The sequence below is a fragment of the Ischnura elegans genome, chromosome 12 (assembly GCF_921293095.1).
Source record: "Ischnura elegans chromosome 12, ioIscEleg1.1, whole genome shotgun sequence".
NCBI classification, from domain to species: domain Eukaryota; kingdom Metazoa; phylum Arthropoda; class Insecta; order Odonata; family Coenagrionidae; genus Ischnura; species Ischnura elegans.
This window is the reverse complement of record NC_060257.1, coordinates 34,865,007-34,891,069: the sequence shown is the minus strand read 5'-3', so window position 1 is coordinate 34,891,069 and position 26,063 is coordinate 34,865,007. Positions and strand designations below refer to the sequence as shown.

The 26,063-nt window shown below is 36.3% G+C and overlaps 1 protein-coding gene across 4 annotated transcripts in view; it reads right to left on the bottom strand.

The window, feature by feature from the left end:
- LOC124169455 (ras GTPase-activating protein raskol) overlaps nt 1-26,063 on the bottom strand; it is a 548,145-nt gene that overhangs the window by 172,377 nt on the left and 349,705 nt on the right. The window contains exon 3 of one of the 4 annotated variants that reach the window (XM_046548069.1): nt 4,736-4,792. The exons of the other annotated variants lie outside the window; for them this stretch is intronic. Coding sequence (XP_046404025.1) covers nt 4,736-4,792 — 57 coding nt within the window. The remainder of the gene's footprint in view (nt 1-4,735; nt 4,793-26,063) is intronic. 4 annotated transcript variants of the gene reach the window in all.

Genomic DNA, 26,063 nt, shown 5'->3' with positions numbered 1-26,063 from the left:
TTCATACAACAAGAATGATAATTTTTGTTACATAATTTCAATCCTGTTATTTTGAAAGATATATTTTTTTATGATTGTCAAGTTTGGTAGGAATAGTGGTCATCCGCAACCACATTAGTACAAGTGCTAGTATTGTACGTATCTACGATGAAGTACAAATACCAGGCTATTATTACATGTTTTATCATTTGTTATCCGACAAAAATAAAAATGAAGAAAATTGTAAACATTTTAAAATTTAGCTAAGCAATAGATACTGGCTTCTGATAATGCTTTAAGATTATTTTGATGTCATCAGATTTTGTTTTTTTCTCCTCGTAAAAAAATTACACACTGTTTTGTAGTAATACTCATATCAGTAAAATTTCAGATGGAAATGGTATTTATTTTTTATTATTACTCTTTTATGAAACTTTAACTTTATATTACCATTTTTGTATGAAAAAACAGAAACGTCAGCTATGAATATACTATTAAGAAGGTTGCTTCAGCACAGATTCTTCTAAGAGGCAATCCAGTTTTCCTATTTTCCTGTTTCAATAAATCCTGTATTTAGTTTTGTTTTGTTTAAAGCACTAAAATTTAATTGTTTAAGTAACATTATTGCACCCACCTATATTCATCTTCGACGGTCCATATCCAATAAGTCTCGCCCAGTCAAATAAAATCGAACCTTTGAGAAAGGTGCCGTAGTTTCAGGGGCCGATTTAAGGGTGGAAGATATTGATGACCAAGGGGAACAAATTGGACGAGGGTGGAATATATAGGAGGCCATGAGTGGGTGGAAAATTGCGGAGATTGTGGACATTTATTCAGTCACTGACCAATGGAACCTTGAGATGGATTGGAATATTTAAGAATTCAAATTCATAGTCTAGGAACGAGAAAGTCCTGAATGTACCGGCGTAGTATGTAAATGTACATAAATATTAATTAGGTAGTATGTACACAAAAACGAAGCAAGAGATATAGAATGTTAAACAGTTTAGATGTCATTTTTTTTCCTCGATCGACAAGAGACTATAACGGCAGAATTTGTGCTTAGAAATAGGTTTGTTGATTATCAGTGCGGTTTAATAACTTATGTTTTTCTTAAAGCATGTTTTTGAATATTCCTAAAATTTCTAACAGCTGTACGAGTTTCGTCGTAGCATCGTGCTTTCCGATGCATATTTCCTTCCTAAGTAGTATTTAGGTAATTTAACTAATCCAACATCTTATATGTTATGCAACAGCTTGCGTATTGCATGCTAGCGGAAGAAATATTTTAATCCTCTGGTGCATGTTAGTGATGGTTCACCGTCTGCCTAACATTTCTGTAGGTGGCTCAATGTAATATGTGAATTTACATATCCAATGGTGCCCATGACTTTAGCAGCCGGTCGGTCTCCTCCGATGCATAAAGGAAAATCGAACCAAAGAGAAAGGTGTCTTTGAGTTGTTAAGGGGCCGCAAGGGATGGAATGGAGGCCATTTATCGAACAGGGGAACAAATTGGACGAGGAGATAGGGGTTGGAGGGAATTGGAGGCCGCGCTAAGGGATGAAAGAATTAAGGGCGATATAGAGGAGAATGACAGCGGCAGAGAATGCCGGGAAGTATGTCTGGATGGCGTCACTCGCCTATATAAAAGGTCGCCGTCTCTTACTATACGACAACGGCTGACAATAAGAATTAGGAACGCTGCCTTTAGATGCATGGCGAAAGGAAGGATCATCGCTTATTTGCCTAACTTTTTTAACACCATCGTTCAATTTAAGAAAGAGAATATTGATTATGTTATAACTTATATTGTACCAATTAATAATCTAAGATGATCATTTAACATGTACATACATTTGATTTCGACATATGAAAAGGCAAACCTATCCCTTTATTACTACAATAATGCAACCAGTAGGAATGATAAAGACTGGTGAAGATAATAAAATTAAATGACTTTACCTTGTACTACGTAGAATAGTGTTTTCATACAAAAATTCAAGTTCAACCATAAGGCCTGATTTATTACGCCATCGCTTCTTTATAGTGTTAAACCTCCTGAACACTTTTTTCTTCCAAATGTTTCCTGTAATTTCCCTGTTATTATCGTGAATCCACAAACAAGTAATTTTGTCATATATTGTACAAAAAACTGTTTGAATTTCAGCATGACATTATTAAAGGAGATTGAGATTTTGCAAAAACAGATAAAAACCCAATCATTTTACCCGTACCCAGCTACGAACGAATTAGTAACCGAGCAACTGAAGCCCATAAAACTGGTAATACAATAGAAAAGGGAAGTTATTTAAAATAAACGAAAGAAGAACATAGGTAACATACATACGTTATAATAGCGCAAAAAAGTACCTAGAACTAATGTGTGAATTTGTGGGTGCTAAAAAACTGCAGTTTTGCTTATCATAAGAAATAAGAAACCAGGCAACAGAAAAAATATGACCCCAATCACTAAAATCTTTTAAAGTTTTTTTCCCTAATTTGTGCTCGATGTTCTTTTCATTCCAACACAAAAAACTTCTTTATATTTCCATAGATTTTTCATTTGAAGGACCTAGGCTTCGGCAAGTTAATTGCCATAATGAAGACTCTCATTAGTACGGGATGAAATCCTATGCAAGGCCGTTAAATTAAACAGTCAAAGGAAATTTACATTCTGTAGTTTTTTATTAAAATAAAATGAACACAATATTTCCACAAATTATAGCCTGCCACAGCCAAATGTGTTGTCTTTAACTTAAAGTGCAAGGTGCAATATAAATATCCAAATAAACTTCTAACCAATCGAGAGCCAACGAGGCCTTTCGCGTTAATAGGTACTATAGTACATAAGTATATACTTTCAACCCTCAGTGAACGAGTACCAGCTTGATAGAATGCATGCCACGCGGCGGTGACACATCAGTGGACGCATCCTTAACAAAAAATAACTTTCCATTGCCGCCACTCCAATGAAAACAATTGACTCTCGCGTTACGAAACACTCGCTCTCAACCGAAGACGAGTTCGCGGAACAAATTGAGCCATGTCTCCCGACACCCAAATCATCTTTCGGCGAAGATCAACTGGGACGTCGAATGGAAAATTGTCCGTTACGGATCAATTGTCCTGGAACGAGGACCAACCCCTATCGAGGACCTTACGAGTCTGACGAATCGAAAAATATCTCCAACTATCTCCTATGAGCCCAAACCTTTATTCCATCACTGCCTTCACATACCAGGCAGAGTTTTCCTTCGTGCAATACAGTACGAAGTATCTATTATTACACGCCACAAAAGGGCATAACCAGGATCAAAACTAGGGAGGAAGGGCAAGCCACGGTCGTTCAAGTTGTAACAGTTTATCATGGAAAAGGTAAATGAAACCAACATTTTAGGAGAATTAAAGCATCGTTTCATTAGTTTTTAAAATTATTTGCTTGAAAAAATTTACTATTTATTTTTCGTGTGCGGGGTTTCGAAGAAAATATGCTGAACACTTTCGTTTCAATCAAGTTCTGATTTTCCTTACAGACTTGCGATTTTTGCTCATAGGGGGAGCAGCTGTCCCCTTTTGCCCCCTGCTGGGCACGCCCATGACGCTACACACCATCAATAATCCAGGCGAAATAAAATACGAGCTATTACCAATCAAGCTATCAACAATATGTAATGTTATAAATATTTATGAGTTTAACGATTATACACTCATTAGTAAATTGCTGCCAATTCTTAAGTAACCCTTCGTAAATCAAGCAGAATTTACCATGTAGGTATTTAATAATATTTTCTGGGGTATCGCGTAGTTTTAATTCTAGATTTATAGCAATACATACGTTCGCTATATCCGATTCCAATTATAATTTATTATTTTTTCTGATACGAATTAGAACATCAAGAAATAAACGAGTTCCCTTACTTGAATACAGAAAATTAAACCAAAAGAGAAAATTTCGAATTTACTTATTTAAAATTTTAACTATTAGTAATAAATTTTCGGTATTACACCATCTTCACAGTATACGATTAATGAAAATTAATGTGCAGCATTTATAAAAAGATAAGTCTACATCAACTATTGTTCATTAAATATAAATATACTGTGAGCATTATTAAGGTTCCAATAGTGGCCAAAAGTTCCAAAGCAATTTGTAAAAACGTGAATAATATGTCCTTGATTCGACTTTGAGATACCAACTTTTACTCGATAATTACTTAAGAGGTCTATGATTAACCTAACAATCCAATCGTAACTTATATTTTTAGGTCAAGACTATCAGGCCATATAGTTTTATTTCTATATCGTGATAAAATAAAAAAAATAAAGTAAAGACAGGGTCATATGGTGTACTCACCTGGTCAAATTACAGCTTAATGAAATTACTTTCGAAATTTCAATTTATCCACTCTCAAATTCGTCAAAATGAATAAGAATATAGCCAAATTTTGCCCTCCATGACCAACTTTTCTTTCTACCTTAACTAAACGCTATAAACTGCGCGCGAACATGTATCCCGTAAAATGTCTAGCACGAAATCATCGAGAGATCGTTCACCGTAACTACATCTATCGGAGAAAGAACGAACTACCTCGCGATCATAAAGCATTCCGCGTGGAAAGCTTTCAAAGGCGGCGAACGCGCCGATTGCGCCTCTAGCGCGGCCTAACGGCTGCGCCTTGAACGACATGGAGGCAACGAGCAGCGTTTCGCGCGCTTAAGCGGAATTTGAAAATCCAAGAAACACGACACTTACCTGGAATGGACAGCTTGGTATGGAATGCACGAGGTAAGGACCTGGTTTTGAACTCACCTACAATAAAATAAAAAGAAAGAAGCATGTAAGAAAGATAGCTCAGGAATGAAATTTACCAGCATTAAGTATTACCAAACATTAGAAAAATCTTGAATGGAAGGAAAATGAGTTAATCTTCATGTATTTTATAATATGTATTTTGGACAAACCCATGACGAATTATAAACGTAAAACGTATTGCATGAACCAAATGCATTCCTATTGCATGAAGCTTCCGAACTTCATTCAATTAATTAAAAGTATTGTTCGCTAATTAATAATTATCTCGTATCACTTCAAAACATACCACAATAAAAATAAAAAACTCAATATTTTCAGTTTATTATAAACTCAAAGTAAAAGAGACTTTAAGCTTAAATGACTATCCAATATCACAAAAAATATCAAAATACATTCAACGTTTTTTTCACATGATAGTGGAAGAGTAAATATAATACATAAAAAGCGGTAGGTGGAACTCATTATCGCTGGATTAAGGTTATCGAAACCCGATTATATGCAGATTGTATTTATCATGAGTTTATTTTCACAATGTCTAGAGCAATACAATTTACCATTCTCAACTGAAAAGATAATTTGCTTCAACAGATGTATCGACTCATTTCTGCCAACTTGTAATTATCTCTGTTATCACCCCAAATTAGACCCAAGTTTTATTATCGGGAGAATAGTTTCAGAGGCTTCTCTAAGTAACAGCGAAGTAGCTACAAGCACGCAAAAATCACGCAGACAGAATCAGTTCAGTGATTTCTGCAAAAAATAGTTAGGTTATAAAGCATTCAAACAGATACAACTAATCCGACTGCCCCACGATATTGAATTTTCTTTTAAAAAATTAAGCATGGTTCTGCATTCCCAAATTCTGTGAAACGAATTTACAAAAAAACGAAACCTGAATCTTTAAATTAAACGCCAATTCAAAGAAGAATAAGCTTTGCCAATGTACTCATATTCTTCCAGCTCAAAACTGTTCTCAGCTCTTCCATTTTTCAATTGATTCTTCAACATGTATATTGGGAAGAGAATATTCCGCGAGTCGCTTCAATGGTTTAAATTTTCACAACTTCGACTTACAAGGAAGGATTAAATGGCCTTATTCACATTAAATGCATTATCCTGAGAAATTGGATTTCGCTGGAATAAATTGTATACTAGTCTGCATTCACCTTGAGGATTGGGCAGTCGCAAAACTTCTTTTAGACTTCCCGTCACATGTTTTGTGGTGTTTTGACGCATTTCCGCTCCGTACAATTACTTTGCAGTACATCAACACTTCTAAGAGTGACGAAGCGATTAATATGGTCGAACCATTCGCAAGAAACTCAAAGTGAATATGCACATATTTGCACATTCTGACGAAACCAACGGCAAATGAAAATCGATAGTTACTGACAATTGCCCTAATGGGTTACCTCATGAATAATTATCCCCAACCTGCTTCTATTTTATAGTCCTCGGACATTAATGGATATTCAACTTCAGTGGATAAATATTTATCAACAATCCAAATTTGTTTTCACGAGGGAAATAATAAAATTTTGGTATTAATTCAATGTACAGCTGCAAAAATTAAACTAAAATTAACCCTATAGCAAAATAATAATAAATACAATAAGGCAACAATTGAAGCCTTTCTCATTTACATGAGATTAAACTTAATATCCGCTGGGGTCGAAAAATTCAAAGAGGAGAACAATAAAGTAGGAGGTAATGAATGCAAAGCCAACGATTTTAATTCTTATCCTTATAGCCTATCTAACATGAATAAATCTCTATACATACATAGATATAGCGTTGGTTTAGACCGGGAAGGTCGGCCCGGGCGTTGAATGTCTTCAATCGACATGTTGCCGCGTTTGAATTCCGAATACCACTCGTGCACTTCAATTATTTTTAATGCGTGTCCTCAATAAGACAAAAGATTAACCGTGTCCGACTAAATTTTACGGAGCAGACAACAAATTTTCAACGCTGCACGTCTTTCTCGAATATGAGCCATTTAAAAAACCGAAGAGGTCAAAAAAGCCTGAGAATGTAAACTGTCACAGGGGCTCGCTAAAACCGTCTAAAGCCACGCCGTTTCGCATACTGACTCAGAAATGATGAAATAACACCCATCTAGTGGGAGAAGCCCAAAATATAAGAGTTACGTGCACAGCGATTTTCGTCCGGTTATTTTTGGGTCCCCTCTTTTATTCAACAAGTACGCACGACTATGCAACAATGCACGAAATTCCATTTAAATGTGCGAACAATCAACTACACAAGTCAACACAATATTTATCCAATTTAATGCGGAATATTTCATCCTTAAGTAGGCATCTCATCTTAAAGTAATTTAGCACACGTATAACATTTTCAACAAACGAAAATATTTTTAAAATTAAGAGGTTGATCACAAAATGTTATGATCGTCTGAGATGAAATTAATTTATATAAACACGAGACCAATAATTTCAAATTTCTAACGAAAATAAGGCGAGAACATAAAAAATTACGTCCATGATTTTGGTAAGTTGTTTCAGGCCAATTTCACCACAAATTCACGCGATTGAAACCGCCAGTTTACCAACACCGGAAGCTTCATACAGCTGAGAATTAGCGCTGGGATTTTCCCCTAGGAAACTCCTCTTGGCTTGTTTCTTTCCATTTTTCTTCGTGTTTCTTAAGAACGCAATGGCGCTGAGAATATATTTAGCTCAGGGAGGGACGAGCAAAATTTCCCGCTGCAGTAAAGTCCAGAGATTTTCGGAAGAGACTCATCTTTGCCAGACTCATATTTCAATGGCAGGCCTAACAAACTACGCAAATACCTATGCCTGTTTTAATTAACAATTGAATCGTTTATAACATATACCTTATAACCGAAATTGCTTTCTATTTTGACATTTTAGTAAATTATGAAAACACACTTTTTCATACATTACATCGTTTGGTAAGGAAAACGCACAAATTTGACTATACTAAAGGCTTTAGACTGATCGTCATATTATTCCTTCAGTGCAAAAACCTCTGAATTACAGAAATAAGCAAAATTTTTCTCGATTTCCCTAAAATTTAAAAATTATTGGTTATGGGAATTTTGTAAGAAGCGATTCCATTAAATTCACAAGTCAATGCTACATTTCATTGAATTGAGGAGTGTCTCATCCTTACCTAAATAGTCGATACAGTTGATCAGTAAATCAACCAAGGCCTCCTTTGACGCACAAATAAGCAGTAGCAAAATTAAAAGCACAGTAAAGATATCTAACACACGGATTACATTTTCAAAACAAAAAAGTTATTTAAAAAAATCGACTGACGAAAAAATTATCAGTAAACAGCAGATATCGCAACACTTCACGGAGACCAAAACAAGGGTGGGACATTGCTTTTATTATCAATACGGTACGCAACAGCTGAGATCGTTCTTGCGTAAACACAAGTACATGAACAGTGATAAAATAATCTCTTGAGCCTATTAGTTCCTTCAGGTTAAAATTGGGATCTTTGGCAGCCAAAGCTGAGGAACAGACAGACAGACGAAAACGTATTTTAATGGGAGATTTAATTCATAGGTAGAGGTAATACCCTCATTAAATACTCAAGCAATAACTATAATTAATAAAAAATTATCAGTACTCTCAGAGAGATTCTTCATTAATGTTTTTGGTGGAAAAACGTAATCGTTAAAAATCTAAAGGCAAGTGTTTTTTTTACATGCATATGAAAAATTTTATAAAGAACAAACAATTGCATCATTTTATTCGCGAAATGGTCCCTCGGTACTAAAGGTTATTAGGTTAATTGCAAAAATTATTCAAGCAAATTTTTTTCGAACGTTTTTGTACAAACTGTAATTTTTTCAACACAGAACCGTCATCTTTTCGTTCAAATTTCGATTTTTTTTTGAAAAGTCGAGTTTTTCATCTCTATTAAAAATCGATTGCTCGAAAAATCGATTTTGAACGACATTTTGCCATCATTAGGTTTACTGCGCTTATTAAATGTAGTGGCTAAATCACTGACAATTTGTGAGCAGGATTTGTGTGACTCGCGGGTTGCCGACCTCCGGTCTAATGCATGCACCAGATGGGATGATACCGGCTGTAATAAAGGAAGAGGGAAAGGAAGTATCCACAATCCCGACAAGGCAGTCTGCTTTGCATTTCGTCTTTTTGGTTTCCGCGCCATACTAGCGTCTCTACGGCTTGATATCGGGCGGCTTGCCAATTTGGCCAGCCCTACTTAACATTCGCGCCAGCTTGTCGCGGCGGTTTTCACGAGGCGGCTTTGAAAACATGGCGGTTACTTGGACCAATATTTCCCGAAAAAGAAGTCGGGTCTTCACATGCGATAAAAAGAATCCACGGATATCCTCGGTTTTAATGCTTTCGCTGGAATTCCATATTACAGTCTGGAGGTCGTTAGATCTCTCGGCCTACCCGTAAATTTGGTCAGTATTATCCCAAACACTTTCTCATGTCAGCTATTGGTTAGTTTATTGTAGTTCTCCGTACTTAACCACGATGCATGGGTAACATTGGTGGTTATGGTCACAGAATACTTGAGCAGTATAAAGTACGACTTTTACAACCGCAATCGCGCAAATATACGGGTGGAATCGATATTTACGAATGTCCAGAAAAAATAAAAAGTGCTAATGCAACTAGTAGTACTGAATTATCTTATGTATCACTCTTTTCGCATTGACTGAATTGGTCTTCCGCAAAATCTTAAAGGTATTATAGGTACTTTTATTAGACATTTTGAATCTTAAAATCGATTCAATGAATTGATATTAAAAGGGAGAGGTAGATATAAAATTTCATAATTTTAACAACAACTTATCGTTCATGAACACGTAATTTTCAGCTCATATTTTTTTAAGTATTCATAATATGCTGAAAGTCAATATATCATACAAATGACGTCCGATTTTGCATGTATTAAAAAAATACGTTCATCACTATTTAACTATTTACATTTATTTAATTTTTTAATGCGACGTTTATTGCATAAAATGATTTGCAAAATCCTACCGGTTGATACATTTTGATATTTATTCGCTGCCTTACCTTATTTCTCCCATTCAATGAATTTCTTTACGATTGACCATGATTATATCTATTTTTGGAACTAAGCTTCTAGCGAAGTTGTAGCGAGCGATGACTCAACAAGCCTGCCCCAGCGCCAACGGCGGAGATGAAAATTAAAATTCACGGAAAGACCGCATGGATTCACCACGCCAGCCCACCGCGAGGTGGTGCTGACGGGCGGCGGCGGCGGCAAGAGTGACGCGTCATCAACGACGCAATAATGCCCACCGTCGCGAGGCACTTCCGGCTGTGGGAAGGGGAAGGAGAGGTTTGCGCGCGGCGGCCATGCGAGACGTGTTGACGTCGCGGAGTTGGGTGGTTCCTATTGGAGAGGGTCACGGTTCGATGCTGGCGACGTGATAAAAAACACTGTGACCACGGGAGAGTGGAGGTGCTATGGGTCTCTTGGAAGAGAATACTAAAAGGACAGGCACCTCTCAATCGAGGGGTGTCGATGGGCTAGCATGTTACGTCATCCAGTAGACACACGAGGAGACTACTAACTAAATTGAAATCAATGGCTTGCGAGGTTACTTTGTGGAATTGTGACATGATAGATTAAAAGTTAAACTTGGTTGTATTCCACTAAGTATTTATTAAAAGACTCGACACGTTTAAACCTTTTCAGGTCTTTAACAAGGGATGAGGTTCGCCTCTAACGACCAGAAAAGGTCGAAATCAATCGATTATTTTAATAAGTACTGTATGGAATACAACAAAGTTTACCTTTTGATCTATGACTACTAAATTGACTTTGATTATGCCCGTCAGAAAGACAAGGAGAACGTCATTTCAGGACTGGAGTACCTTACAGACCTAAGTTAAATAATCAACTATCGGACAAAATAAAGGGGGAGGCATATTGTACTAATTTTCAAAGACTAGTGGAACAATGGCTAATGTTATAAGAAAACATTGTAATTATGCACCGCTAGGTTTTATTAATATTGCCCCCTAGTCACGGCGTCTATTTGAGAAAGTTTGTACGTTTTTCTGAGGAATAATTTCTTTATTGCATATATTTTTATCATACTTTTCCGGAATATCTCACATATTAGAGTTTAATTGAGTAATTAATTTGAAAAGAAACTATTTGAACCTTAAAAACAAGCCTAATGGCAGGCGGGGCACCAAACTTCCAAATGTATGAATAATATTTGAGCTTCATTAAACGAGAGCTATGTGCAAGTATTAATACTATGATTGCGCTATCTCACCCATTGTGAAATAAATTGTTTCAGACAATTAGAATCGCGGATTTTCGCCCAACCTTAATTATTTGATGTCCTTAAAAATCCAGAGTATAAAATAAAATATCGAAAAAGATGGACTATTATTATTATAGTATTCTACCGATTAAGGTAGGTTTCCATGGAGTATTCAAGAAGTGATCTGGGAGCCTCCCTTTCCTTCCAGCACTGCCTTCTTTAATTCACTGTAAGGCCTACTCTCTTTCAATCTATCTAAAAATCCTATTATTTTCCTTCCCCTCCCTCGTTTCCCTAACATTCTACCCTCTAAAACCATTTTCAACATCCCCTCACCGCTAAGCACTAATTCCATCCATACCTTCTGTCTCCTCCGTATCTCATCTAAAAGCTACCTAAGAAAAATCGTTTTCATGGCAAATACGAAGTTCATCCAAAAATGTATGCTTTCCCATAGTTCAATAATAAAGGAGTTACGACCCCATGTTTATGAATAAAAAAATGCTTAAAATTGTCTCCTCTACCACCTCCTGAAGTATTGTACATTCCTCTCGAAGCACTCAGTAAATGTGTTTCGGGGTGTCTGAAGGCTTCCACCGATCTTCAAACCCCAGACCCAACGGGTCTGCAGCCAATCGCTATACTCACTTCACTTCCATATCCCATGTACAGCCAGCAAGGACCAGACAGTTTAACAGAAAATGCCCTTCCTTATTTTTTTGTCTCACTTTTCCTCGTGGGATAGGAATGGCGATATTGAGCAATACCTCATGTTCTCAAGCAACCGTGATGCTTTCCCCGAATCTAACAGTACACTATCCTCGGTCGAAAGAAAAAAAATGATCTAAGTAGATGGGAAAAGATGTGAATAGCAGTGAGATCGAGAGGGAAAAACCGCAGAGCGACCCAATGGAATCTAGCGTATAATGTGCCTCGGATCATATCGCATGAAAAAATAATACCACGCCGTAATTTCTCCACTTCTCGGGTACCCTTAGTGGTGCGGTGATGTGCGTTTGGACTTCTGGAATAAAAAAAAGTCTTCAAATTGTAACGGTTATGTTGCCGTTATCTCAAGAGCCAATCTTGATGCACTGCCAAGATCCAGGGTCTCGCGCCTTATAGCACCAACGATATACGCGTCAATTTCCGGGCTACGTGAAGTTAAGACCTCTGTGCATGGAACAATACGTTGGCGGGACGTTGCGGTACCCCGAAGTTCGTGATGAAATTTCACAATATGATATCACGCGGAAATTTAATCGAGGTTCATCGGGCACATGGTCAATTAAGCTGGACCGATTAAGGTTCTACCGAGTAGGAGGCATAGAGGTAGCAAAAATTACCTTGGTACTGTCGCAAGAGAGCGAAAATTACTAGCCATATTTCCGTCACAATATGCCCAAAGAAAAATAATGAGGAATCTACTTTGTTTTTTTGAATAAATATACCATAGGCAGATTTGTTCAAGAAAAGGGTCTACACACACTTTTAAAGTGTAGGGTTATTAGCTAGGATGTTTGTCATTTGTCAAATTTATTGACTAAAGGTAACTGCGGCGGGAGGGATGTTGTGTAAGATATCACGTTGTCAAGGTAACAAGATGGCATTTTCCACAAATATAATGACCCGGGTCATTCCTCCTCAATTCAACAAACGTTTGGCGCTTAGGGTCTAAGATTTTGATGAAAATTTCTGGATGGATCGATCTCAAATTAAATACCCTGAGACTGTTTCGCGAATAAAAATTGTGTATGCTTCAAGCACATTCAAATTTTTTACGTATTTTTATAAAAATAATGTGACGTTAATCATATAATTCCTTTCATAATTCATTCATGACATTAATTTAAAAAGTAAGTCAGTTTCTATAAAGCTATTTTTGATTTCCCCGAAATCAAGAAGTTTCAATGTTTCAATCTTTCCTGCATTTACTTACAATGAGACTTCGCCACAGTGATTCTGGATCTTTTAATTACAATGTTATTTTAAATAACTATTCAGGTAAAGTAGAAAAATTGTCACGGCTTCCTTCCCCATAGTCCCGGATTCGAGAGATAATCACATTAATCGCGATACTTGCTTAATTTTAGAAGCTTTTACCGACTAATTCTTTTACGATTTGATTTCTTAGCATTCAAAAATTTAATCTTCATTCAATCCTTCATTATTCTCTAACGACCACATTGTGAATGTGATTGTTAGAGAGTAGATGTAACAATGCGAATACTAGAGAATAGTAAAGGACTGAATGGAGATTGAATTTCTGAACGCGAAGAAATGAAATTATAGAATTATAAGTGATTAAAAGTTTCGTCAATCCAACTCGATGGGTTGATGACCTGTGCTGAGGAAGACGCGAAATCAAGAACCCATCCCGAATCAGAGAGAGAGAGCGAAAATATGCTTCCATAGTCATCATCAGAGGACATGGGGTTGTTTTAACGGTGCTGGACGTTGGGAGCAATTATAAAATGCGAGCGGTTGTCACGCAACACGAGGTATGAAAAACTGCCTAGGGAAACATAAGAGTGAACAGTTACACCACCGGCGCACTGTTACAATTCCGTCCGCTGACTATGTGGGGCAAAGAGATCCCTTTTGCTGATATTTTAATAAAGAATACGGTGGATGAGAGGAAGATAACATCCGAGGCGGTGGTCGTCTTCCCGCGACATTAAACTCCCGTTTAGAAAGCAACAGGCGCATGAGACTCCGCAGAACTGCTGTATGATATGAGAAGATTAAGGACGTTTTCGAAAGCGACAATAATCAAGTTAGCTTGATTTAAAGTTCAATTGATGACGAAAGACAAAGATCTCATACGGCAATTTACGAACTAGCTCCAACGGAAGAGACATCTAACGGTCATCGTCAACTTAAAAAAAACGAGCATCGGATTTCCAGTAGTACCTACCTAAAGTACACGCAATCATGAGGATTGCATTGAGGAAGTCCAATTCCACAACGTAGAAGGTTAATTTAGGTTGCAACTTCGGTCGCATTTTAATCGGTTTTCAAAAATGTCCGCGGTGCAGTAATTAGTGCAATGCGACCCGCGATTTTTTTCCAATACTTTGCATTGTTATGTATGTAATTGCAATGAATAGCATTGAAAAGTTATGGATTTGATAGATGACAGCATCTTCTAAAAAAAATTCGGTGAACACCTCTAACCTTATTTCCCCGTGAAACTCGGATCACTTCAGCTACTCGAGTGACGACTTCTGTAAATCCATTTAAATGAGCGGTGGGTGAGAACACATTTAGAGACCAACTTGAAGGTCCTCTCTTGTAATATTCGTGTTTGCTACCGAGCTAAAACGGAAGAGACATCTAACGGTCATCGTCAAATTAAAAAAATGAGCATCGGATTTCCAGGAGTACCCATCATAGAGGTAATCTCCATGGGACCCATAGTACCGAAACCATTAACGATGATCGCTAGATTCCTACGTAAGTTCTGATGAATTATTTCATTAATTTTTTGCAACTGCTTCCCGCAGTAAGAAGATATTTCATATGGTGGAATTCTCGCTTCGTCTAATCATCATAATCATAAGTCAACAATGCTGATTGGTTAGACGCAGGCCTCCATTCCGCTCTCCAATCCGCTAGCCTTTCCATAGCGACTAATTTCTTGTCTTTCACATCCTTAAATTACCTGTCCTATGTAACTCACTTGGGACCATCCCTTCCACTTGTCTTTCTAAGATTGTTTTCATCAGGCCATCATGTCTCATAATAAGGCAAACTAAGTTGTCCCTAGGGTTTTTAGAAGAGTTCTCCTTTCTCCCACTCTTCTTAGCACTTCCTCATTACTTACTCTGTCGATTTAATTTTATATTCATCATGCTTCGATAGTAACATATTTCGAATACTTCCACTCTTGATTTCTCTGCTGCTATCTTATAAATATCGCCCTTTATTCTGCTTCAAAAATAACGGAATTCATCCTAAATTGCTAAAATTTCGAAATGCATTTCACTGCACGCTGAAATATGAAAGATTAAGTTTTGCAATGCTCTCTCAAGTCACTGACCAGACCATTTTTTAAATGCTAATTCTGACCTAGAACACGCACGTGCATGCAGTTCATCTCCAAAACTTGAAAGATTTGAGATAACAGAAGCTAAAACAAAGCTACATGCGTGACATATACGTTTTTTCCCCAATGAATATTAGGGACTGCATGGAAACTCAGACGATAAAATACTCGCAGAGAAAACATCTTAAATTTCTCTTCTTTGCTTTTTCTCTTACTCGGTATTGCTATAGCACATTTCATTTTCACGCTTTCTTCCTCAACTGATTCTCAGTGGATTTATCGACGAGAGAACTCAAACAGACATTGATTTTAATGCCGGTCTAACCTCAGAAACGAGATGGTGGCATTGGATATGAAAATCGAGATAAATAATAAAATTTCATGCTATCGAGGTTCCAAATACTCATCGCAATGCACATATCATTAATAGATCGCCGATTGAAAAATTAATTCATCAAGGTTTGCTTTCCGATAGCTTTCATAATGAAATTCACCGTAGAAAGTTCAATGCCATTCCACAAAGAATATATATACCATGACAATTTCTTTCGGGGAGAAGAAAATATTAAAGTAACATTTCAAACTCTCAAAAAATATTAATGAAAAAAAGTCTCTCACTTTTATATCTACTAAGATCGATACAGGGATTCACTAAAGAAACTGCATTCCGATAGACATGCACCACATACGCAAGAACCCTCGAGATTTTATCATTTTTTCCATCAATTAATTACTTTCCTGCATGAAAACAGTGGAGATATGAAAGTGGAGGAAAGTTGTCCCAAAATTGAATTAATCTTTATTTACGATAGAATAGTCCGTGAAATTGTTCCCAAGAAGTTGTTTTATCTACCTGTACGTAGGTATCACATACGTGAAATATGGGCGCCTCCAACTATGTTACAGGATCACGAATTCGCCTCTATAAATCAATAATATTCGGGAACAAAATATTTTATAATAGAGGAGTAACAAACTTCAATCTGAATCATCGCAAATGATGTGAATTTTACCTAATAAAAACTTCTAAAGCGACCAATTCCAATGAATATCGTATATAATGACTGAATGCATTTAATAAATTGAAATCGGTTTATCTCAAAGCTAACTCTGAGAAACGTTCCTAACATTTTTAAGAATTTGATTCAGCTTGATTAAATATTTGGTTATTTTATTATTAAATAATGTGAAAATTTAACTGTAATATTAAATGAAAGTGAAAATGCCGCCTCGTACTGCGGAAGCTTGTTTAGCGCGATTAGAATTAAAGTTAGAGAGACGGATTATCATCGATAGGAGGGGGGGGAATATTACGAAATATGCACTACAGATTGGTAAGTTTGTAATTAAAATCTACGAAAATCTGTAATCTACGAGAATTTGTAATCGTACCTCATCCGGCGTGTAATTTCGATTGATTGACTCATACTACGGCTATACGATGCGTAGGACATTAGATGAGAATCCCAACAGAAGGAACACAGGACGGGAAGTGGCACACCTAAAAACAAGACGTATTCGGAGGCGTGGGAAGTAAAACGAGATGAATGGGCGTTCAAGGATATACGGCGAGACGTCAGAAATGGAAGAGGCGAATGGTTGGGGGATATGACTAGGGAAGGCCAAGCCCACATCAGTGGCAGTGATGAATACAATCGTGAATGAACACTTAACGACGGATAAACAACGGATTCTGCGAGGTAGAATTTTAAGGTACATCAAGCATATCAACTCTTGAGGAAAACCAGAAATATCAAGGAAAGTCACCTAATTTCATTCTTACTGGAAAGTTATGGAATTTCAAGGAGAATGACAAAATAAAGTGGGAAGTGCACCAGCATCAGCCATCTGCACCAGCCGCTGTTTTAAGGTATTTTATGATGTTAACCCCAATGCAGGTAAAAGGTACCTATATTCCACTTTATTTATTCATTTATTATAAATATATACACTGTAAACTTTGAAAAGGTGGAATATATATTATTATTATTAAAAATATTTCTTTTAATGCGATTTCCGATTGATGATAATCTTACACATGGTTTACGTATTCAAATTCAAAAATTCTATTTCCAACATGCCGATCTGATGGTGCGACAGAGAGTTAAATTTATAAATTAAAGACTATAATTATAGACTTTTTAAAAGACTATTCAAAGAAATGGTTCACATAACTAGATCAATTAACAGCTGTAATAAAAAACAGACATTGAAAACCTTAGCAAAATTTATTTTTACTCAATTAATCGAAATGGATGGTAACTAAGTTAGGTAATAGCTTAGTTACCTACAATCAAAAAAAAAATATGTGAAAAACTAAGGTATGTCAAAATTCTTGTGTATTCCCTACTCATTTTTTTATTATATTATTGTAAAAAAACTGTTTTGTAATATTTATTTATAGCCACAATATTGCACCCTCATTTTTTCATTCAAAGCCTTGAGGAAGGTTTAAATTAAAACGAAACTTTGGCAACACACTTTTGAATATAATTTGACCTATACTCCAGGAACTTTTGATCATTAGTTAAATTTATTTCATTATCTTGATTTTACTGAATTTCCTTTAAGGTATATTTTTCATTGCATTAAAAATCCTTCTTACACAAATATTAAGGTGAACATTTGGAGAGGCACATGTCATGAAACGGTGTGATACCAGAGTGGCCACCCTGTAAAGACTAACTCAGAAGCAGTGATTAATACAATCGTGAATGAACACTTTACCGCGGATAAACAACGGGTTCTGTGAGGTATAATTTTTAAGGTATATCAACATGGTAACTATTCTCTAAAACTAGGAATATTAAAGAAGCCATCTAATTTCATTCTGACTGGAAAGTCATAGATTTTTTTATGACAAAATAAAGTGGAAAATATTTCTTTGATGTGAATTTCAATTAATGATTATCTTACGCACGGTTAAGTCTCCATTTTTTGAATTTACCAAATTTTTAGAAAATCAAAAAATACTTGGGAAGCTCTTCTAATTTCATTCTGCCAGGAAAGTCATGGAATTTCAAGAAAAATGACGAAATAAAGTGGAATCTAGTTCTTTGATGTGGATTTCAATTGATGATCATCTTACGCATGGATTTTGTCTTCATGTTTTGAATATTCCATTTCCAACGAGCCATTCTGATGGTGCAACAGAGAGTGAAAATTTATATTATTATTTTACTTCATTTGTTTTGAGGTTAATATTTCACTGCACTACACAACCTTTCTAAGCAATTATAAAGGAGAATATTTAGTTATGTATAAGTCATGAAACATTCTAGATAATTGGAAAATCATCCGCACATAAGAGAGGCCACCTTATATGGGTTAACTCAAAAAGGATTCCCAATTTTTTAACGTTATAGGCAAAAAAAATCCCTAACTCTACTGAATATCCTATTCCATTTTATAATGTACGTATAAGACGTCAGGCAGACGCTGTCCTCCTTTAGTATACACTTCACCCTAGCACCAATACATGAAAAAATGGATACTTTTTCTGTGGATTGCTTGGCCAGCAGAAGCATATATGACTATACATGACCTAATGGAAGACTTTTCTTTGCATAGCTCACACCTGAATTTTTCTTTGCATTGCTCACATCGGGATACACAAAGACACATTAAATCGGGAAGGGAAGAACGTAACAAAATAATGACCGGTTCCATAGGCTCGTGCCAAGGTTAAACGTGGGTTATAACAGATGCACAAGTGTGTGCGCTCAAGGAAAAACTTCGATCTTTATAGCTGGAGGGAGGCTAGACGTTAGCGACGGAAGACAGAAACAGCTTTGGCAAACAACGCTAGACGAATGACATTGAACAGGTGTACAATCTCTATTTTCATTCTACCATTCTTCGAGCAAACTGTAAAAGAATAGCAGACTTCCTACATTCCTTCCAAACACGTACATATATTATAAATTATTATTAAAATTTTCTACCGATTAAGTTAGGTTTCCATGGAGTACTTAGGAAGAATTCTGATAGCCTGCCCTTCCTTCATGGACTTCCCTCTTCAATTCGTAACAAGGCCTACTTCCCTTCATCCTATTTAATGGCTAGTAATATTTGAATTAATTAATATATTTAATGCGTAAAGACAGAAATGGTTTGGCAAAGAAAGCGAGACGATTGACATCCAAGCGAACAGGTGTACAACATCCAAGTCTAAAATCTGTATTTTCATTCTGCTGCTCTTCGAGCAAACTGTAAAAGAATAACAGACTTCCAATATTCCTTCCAAATACATTAGTGACTAATAATTATTATGAAATTATTCTACCGATTAAGGTAGGTTTCAATGTCGTACTTAAGAAGAATTCTGGTGGCTTTCCCTTCCTTCATGGATTTCCCTCTTCAATCCATAATATGGCTTACTAATCTTCATTCTATCTAATGACTGATAATATTTGGATTAAGTAATACATTTGAAATAATAAAAAATTGATCTCGGAAGTTTAAAGCCTGACTAAAAGCTTTTTAATGTTGATTTATGTTATACAATGATAGTATTGCGTTAGAAGACATGCAAATTTCGTGCACACTGTATTGTCATGGTTTTCTTTCGATTTTGAGGAGGGAATTGTTGAAAAAAGGTGGAAGTTAATTTGGATTTTTTTCCATCGTGCTAATTAAAAGAAATGAACTCGTTGAAAGAGGGTTACATGTGATCTAAGCCACTGAAGATTACGTCGTTCAAAAAAATGTCACCGCCTATATTTCATCATCCGCAGTAGAAGGTCATTCGAGGCATAAAATCGCAGTTGGTGGACGATAAATCTTCGGTTTTCCCGCCTTATGTGCTACAGAACGACCAACCCGGAAGCAGAACTGCACCTTCATTAATCAAACGCACACCATGCTTTAAGTTTTCATGCCATACCCCAAAGCCACATAAGCTTGTTAAGCCAAGATCAGTTTAGTTTTAATCGACTTAGAGAAACGGAAATGTGATTTCAAAAATAGATATTGGAAATCTAGATGCCAGAACACTTTTTTCGCAGACCAGGAACGGTAATTGTACCATTACACGAACAAAAATTAACACTTTGCAATAAATTTATATCCTAACATGAAACGACTTCAATTATCTTAAGGAGGTAAATAAATTCGAAATATCGGTATTCCTTTCGCCCGAGGGATTCATTAGATACTTAAAACGTTGTTTAGTTTCCCAGAGATGATTGTTTTTTGGAAATAGTTTTGTTTTCCGTATATTTTGTCTTTTTTGGCACAGGTTATTTAGTTATTGTGTAATGTACAGACCTCCTCCTCCATTATCCTCCGCGATAGTACATTGTAGATTATAACATCATAAAAACCACGCATCTGCACAGCGCAATTCATCATCAGAAATCCTTAAAGGTATATACTTTACAAAAAAGCTATAAAATCCAATGCGAAAACTTCATGAATTGCGGATTTCTTACGCACTGAACACAGGCAAATAGCCAGGGGCGCCAAACCGCTATGCATCTGCTAAGATATACATAACTAGATAAATAACATGCATGATTTTCCAATGAATTTTCCGAAACGAGGGAGAGGAAGGAAGAGAACAGGATTTTTAGGTAGAATGAAAGGGAGTAGGGCTTATTGTGAATTGAAAAAAGAAGTCCATGAAGGAAGAAGGTACTGACATGTCACTTCTTAAATACCTACTCCATGAAAACTGTTGCATCTAATGTGATAGCCTAGGCCGGAAAAAAGAGAAACGAAAAAAGGCAAAGACAGGGATGAGTCCGCCATGCTACGTAGAAGTGTCTTGACTTGTACCAGACCCACCTCTGGTATAAAAGAAGTTATTTTGTGCATTGGATCCTGCCTTTTTCTTGGACAGTACAATTTCGCGACGAGGATGTGACATCAAGTATTTCTAAGTATATTAAGTATTAATATTTTTATTATTAAACTCGTGTATATGTAAGTATTAATGTACATCATGTGTCAAGTGAAATTCTATCATCAGGAAAAAAGAGGGAAGTACACTACGAAAAGGACCGTGAAATCGGTGCAAGAACCAACACAAGACGAATATAGTGATGAAGACTGCTCAAAATAATTTGGATTTTTTTTGGACAGCACAGAAACCTAACTTGATCGGAAGAATACTAAAATAATAATTGACAGCAAGTCATCAGAATAGGCAACCCTCTTGTATACAATGCACCACCAAAGCAAACTTCTGGCCACGAGCCGGATTGATCAAGCTCATCGCTCATGCGAGACGCCCATACACACCAGTGGATGATCACGTTTCTATACACTTCAATACGTCTCTCAGCTGGAAGTCATCATTCGCGTATTCACCATTCGCAATATTGTCGCACTTCGCACGGCAAATATCACAAGCAGACTCCGGGAACGTGGGAGAAAAGAATAGACACACGTCCGCCGCATAAGTAATCGCGGAGGGTACCCACACAATCCATTGTCTTCTACACTGTGCTCACTGGTACTTAGGTCTCTTGGATGTGACCTCCATTTTTACGTTAATCTTATTCTTCCTCTCCGCTTAGATGCATTACGCAAGTACCTAAGGGAAAATTATGTGCGGGACATTATCAGAAGGACTTCCTCTCAACACCTAGTAGGCCTCCAGTTTAATAGTATGCAAGGCAGTTTTCACTCAATCGGTCATCTTACGCTTAACCCCTAAGATTGGCTTGGATTGGGGAGGGCAGGACAAACCTCGGTTCATTCCAAAGGATTGCTCTACTAAAGCAAGTGTCCAAAGGCTGCGCCCTAGATTATAACCAGAAACACTTAGGTTACTACGATATATATGAATTTAATTATTTAAAAACAGCCGATTTAGCCTTCAAATTGAATATAAAACTTATAATCTGCAGCTTTCATCACTGTTCAACAATCCAAAGATTGGATTGTCGCAGCTCTCCACTCAATTCTCCGATCAGCTAGTCTTTTCACACCTACTTATTTCTTCTCATTCACATGCGTCTTTACATGTTCCATATATTTTGTTCGAGGTCTTCCTTTACCGTTATTGCCATTATGTAAAACATATGATGACATAATGCGAATATAAATCTGAAAAAAATACCCTTCAGGGACACACAAAAAATAAAAAAAGAAGTAACAAGAATTAATGTGATTCAGGTTTAGCTTAATATCTAATCTTTAAGCATAATTTGTAGTAGGTATATACTCATTGTAATACATTTATTTCAATTTTTAATACTTATATGACCAATATTAAGGCTAATGGCCAATTATAAGCGATGAGGGTTCAATAAGACACGGCAATTTTTCGGAAAATAGCTTTAACCAAGATGGAAATATTGTCTATTTGTGTTACAATCGACGATGGATAACCCAGGGATGGCAAATGGCGATAGCAATAAAATGTTCTAGTCCACAATCCTGCATCCTTGTTTGTCAAGCCCTCGCTACTATTTCTGACTGCAGCAAAAAGTGTGAATAATACCATTAATGACATGCCGCAAAAAAGCATACCGGAAACTTGCATTCACTACGCGCGTGGAGGAGGTAGGCTGAAGCAGTCGGAAATGGTATTTTTTTTCTAGACAAAATAATCGATTCTCGAGGCGGAAACGACATAAAAGACATTTTGACGCATACGAACCCGCCTTGAAAAGAGAAAGTAAACCTCATTATCCTTTTTTTCCTCAAACCTACAAAAAACACCTTCTCTTTACATTTCAAAGACGAAATCGCTTTGAAAAACTAACTATTGACCAAGAAAGGAGCCGACCAAAATTTGAACTGATTTCGAAAATTTTCGTAGGAATTAGGATCTATTCTATTATTTATAAAGGACGCTTGAAGTACAACATTTGGTCCGTGGGACGGATCTTTCATCAGATGATCTTTTGGCGTAGGTATCCCATCTAGAATAGGGAAACTCCGAAGCTGAGCTGCTAAGATACGGACTTTGACTTCTATTGAATTCAAGAATCCGTATCATCCTTAACATATCATTACACGTCACAAAATCCAGAGTATGAATACAGAAATTATTATTAAAGTGTTCTATCGATAAAGATAAGTTTTCATTGAGTACTTAGGAAGCATTCTGGCACACTCTCCTTCATGTACTTCCCTTCTCAATAACATTATGACCTACTCCATTGCATTTTATTTAAAGATCATATTATCTTCCTTTCTCTCCCTCGTTTACCTAAAATTCTTCCATCTACAACTGTTTTCAACATCCCCTCCCCGCTGAGCACTCGCTACAGCCATATCTTCCGTCTCCTCCGTATCTCATCTAAAAGCTGCCTATCCTCACCCGCCACTTCGACGTTCCTCCTCATCTCTGTCCACTTCACTTCGTAAATATAAAAATTAAATAGGAAATTCGCTGTTCACACTAATTTCCGGGGTCAATATAGATGATGTTTCAAAATCTCAGGAATTCAGGAACTAAAATTTCGCAATAAATCCTGTAAAAAATTGACAGGACCAAGTGTTTTTCGTGCCAACAGGAGACAAGCGGATGTTTCGAATTAAACACACGCCGTCTGTGTTTTTTCTCTACTCCGCTGTTCACATTTTGGGGAGAAAATCAGCACACTATGCAGGAAGGGAGTGATTTTCCGGAGAGAAAACTCGACGGAGACTCAAAAGTTATTTTTTTCTCTCTCACACAAAACGGCGTCGTAATGATGGCGCTGTGGCGAAGGCCACACAGCTAGCTCCGAATCGACCTTAACGAACTTACAAAACCGCTTCAACTTCTGTCGAAGATTTTGAAAAAGGTCGTGTTGGCTATGAATCACGGCTTATTTTGAATGGATTCCGTAAACAGTTGATTAATACGGTTGAACGATAGGATATTTCAATATTATCGCCACTACTGCATTAACTATTGTTTATAGACAAGTACACATGATTATCAGTCGATGGTAATACAAACAGATATTATTACCATTTGGGTAAAGCTATTTTACGAAGGCGAAGGCCGCATCTAATTTCAAATAGACCTTAACGAGCAAACAAAATCCTACTTTTTTTGCAGAATTTGAAAAATGTCAATTAATGTACAGTCTTGTCTGTGGGATACGTAGAATACCCTCAAATACATGGCTGAAGCTCCATTCACATAATTACCATAAATGGAGGTAAATCATTAAAGTAACAGAGTCACCGCAATAGATATATATTATTTTTATTTGATCTTTATTTGTAGGAAGTCAAAAGTGGAAGCATTAGAGATGTAGAACTGCAGAAAATGACAAAGATAAAATAGTTCGACCGACTAAGCAAAAAGAAAAGGCTAAGGAAGAATGAGAGAAAAGGGGAGTCTCATAAAAACCCTCAGAATTATTCGGGACAACAAAATCAGCCGCATCATGAGATAGGATGGCCTGATAATCACGATCGTATAAAAAAGGTGGGCGGGAAGACAGGAAAAGAAAGGCCCTGAATTAGTTACCTAGGACAAGTAATTAAGCATGTAGAATGGAAGAAATAAGCGAATGCCATTATCAATCCACATAATTATTTCACGTAGAACAACTAAATACATGTGCTCCTTTCCTCTATTTTGAAGCAGTCACACAAAGATAATGAGGATGCGGTAAACTACATAAAGTCGAATGAGTTGAATTCCCAAACATCTTTATCACATCTTCTAACTTTTTCTGTATTCCATATGTTACCAGTATTTTATAGAATTATTATCAGCCGTTTATATACTCATTTATGTAACCTGATTTTTTAAAATTCGGTATGATTGGCTTTGGAGCAAAATTATCAAATTTTTGCTAGAATATTTCCAACACATCATCCTTGGGCAAGAAATGAGAAAAGTTACGGAAATTCGCATTTCTAACCGCGTGACAAATTCCACTCTTAGAGCGTGACACCTGATGACTCTATGTTTGTCACGAGGCAGAAAATTCCACCCGAGTCAGAAAAACACAGAGGAATTTCAAGTTTCACCTTTAAAAATCTAATGCCAGGATACTTCAGCTGGATCGTAAATAAGAAATACTTTGGTCCTAAAATAAGGCTCCAAATCATAAACAATTGACGACAACACACTTCCATCGATAAAAATAATCATAGCTCCATGACAAAGACAGCTTATATCTGGTACAAAACAACAAGGAAAATTTTCGAATACCCCGCGAAAAAACGTAAAAAAAGATGGAATACCTTGAAATAAGTTTTAACCCTTAACCGGTGACGTGCGGTCTGAGAGACAAGAGTTTCTAAAAATTATGAATATTTTCAAAATTAATATTTCAAAATATCTATAATTCTCGTAAGCTTCATATTTTTGCATAACAAGGACATCCCACTCTTAAAAATTAATGTTCCTTTTATTAAATTTTGTAAATTTGAATTTCAATTCGATTAGCGGTCTGTGATACCGTACGTCACTAGCATAAGAAAGCATCAAGAAAGGAATAAGCTGGATAAATTTCATAGCTACTCACTACTTAGCCTTCCAACTTTAACATTTAAGGCTTTTTTTAATCTGGTAACATATTGATGCATAAATAGAATAATTATAACTCAAGTGTTTTGGGCATCAGTTTTTTGAGCCTGCTTCAAATCACAATTTTTAATGACAAATTGGTTCGTATTGGGAGTGTAAAAATTTTAATATAAGTTTAAGAATAGATAAGCATTCAAACAAAAATTAAACAAAACAAAAACAATGGCGTTACAACATTTAATAAATATTTGATTTATTGCGGTCTCCAAGACCGCACGTCATTGGTAGTGTAACAAATATTTCACGTCACTGGTTAAGGGCTAATATTAGAGCACTGATAACCAAGTAGCGTAATTAAAGAAACACCTACATGGGAGCTACCTATACCTTTGTCATTGAGATAATTAACTAATCTAAAATAATTACAGTTATAAATAAACCGTTTAGTTATCAGAAATAACTGAAGATATAATACCTCCGTAAACTATTATTCTTAAAT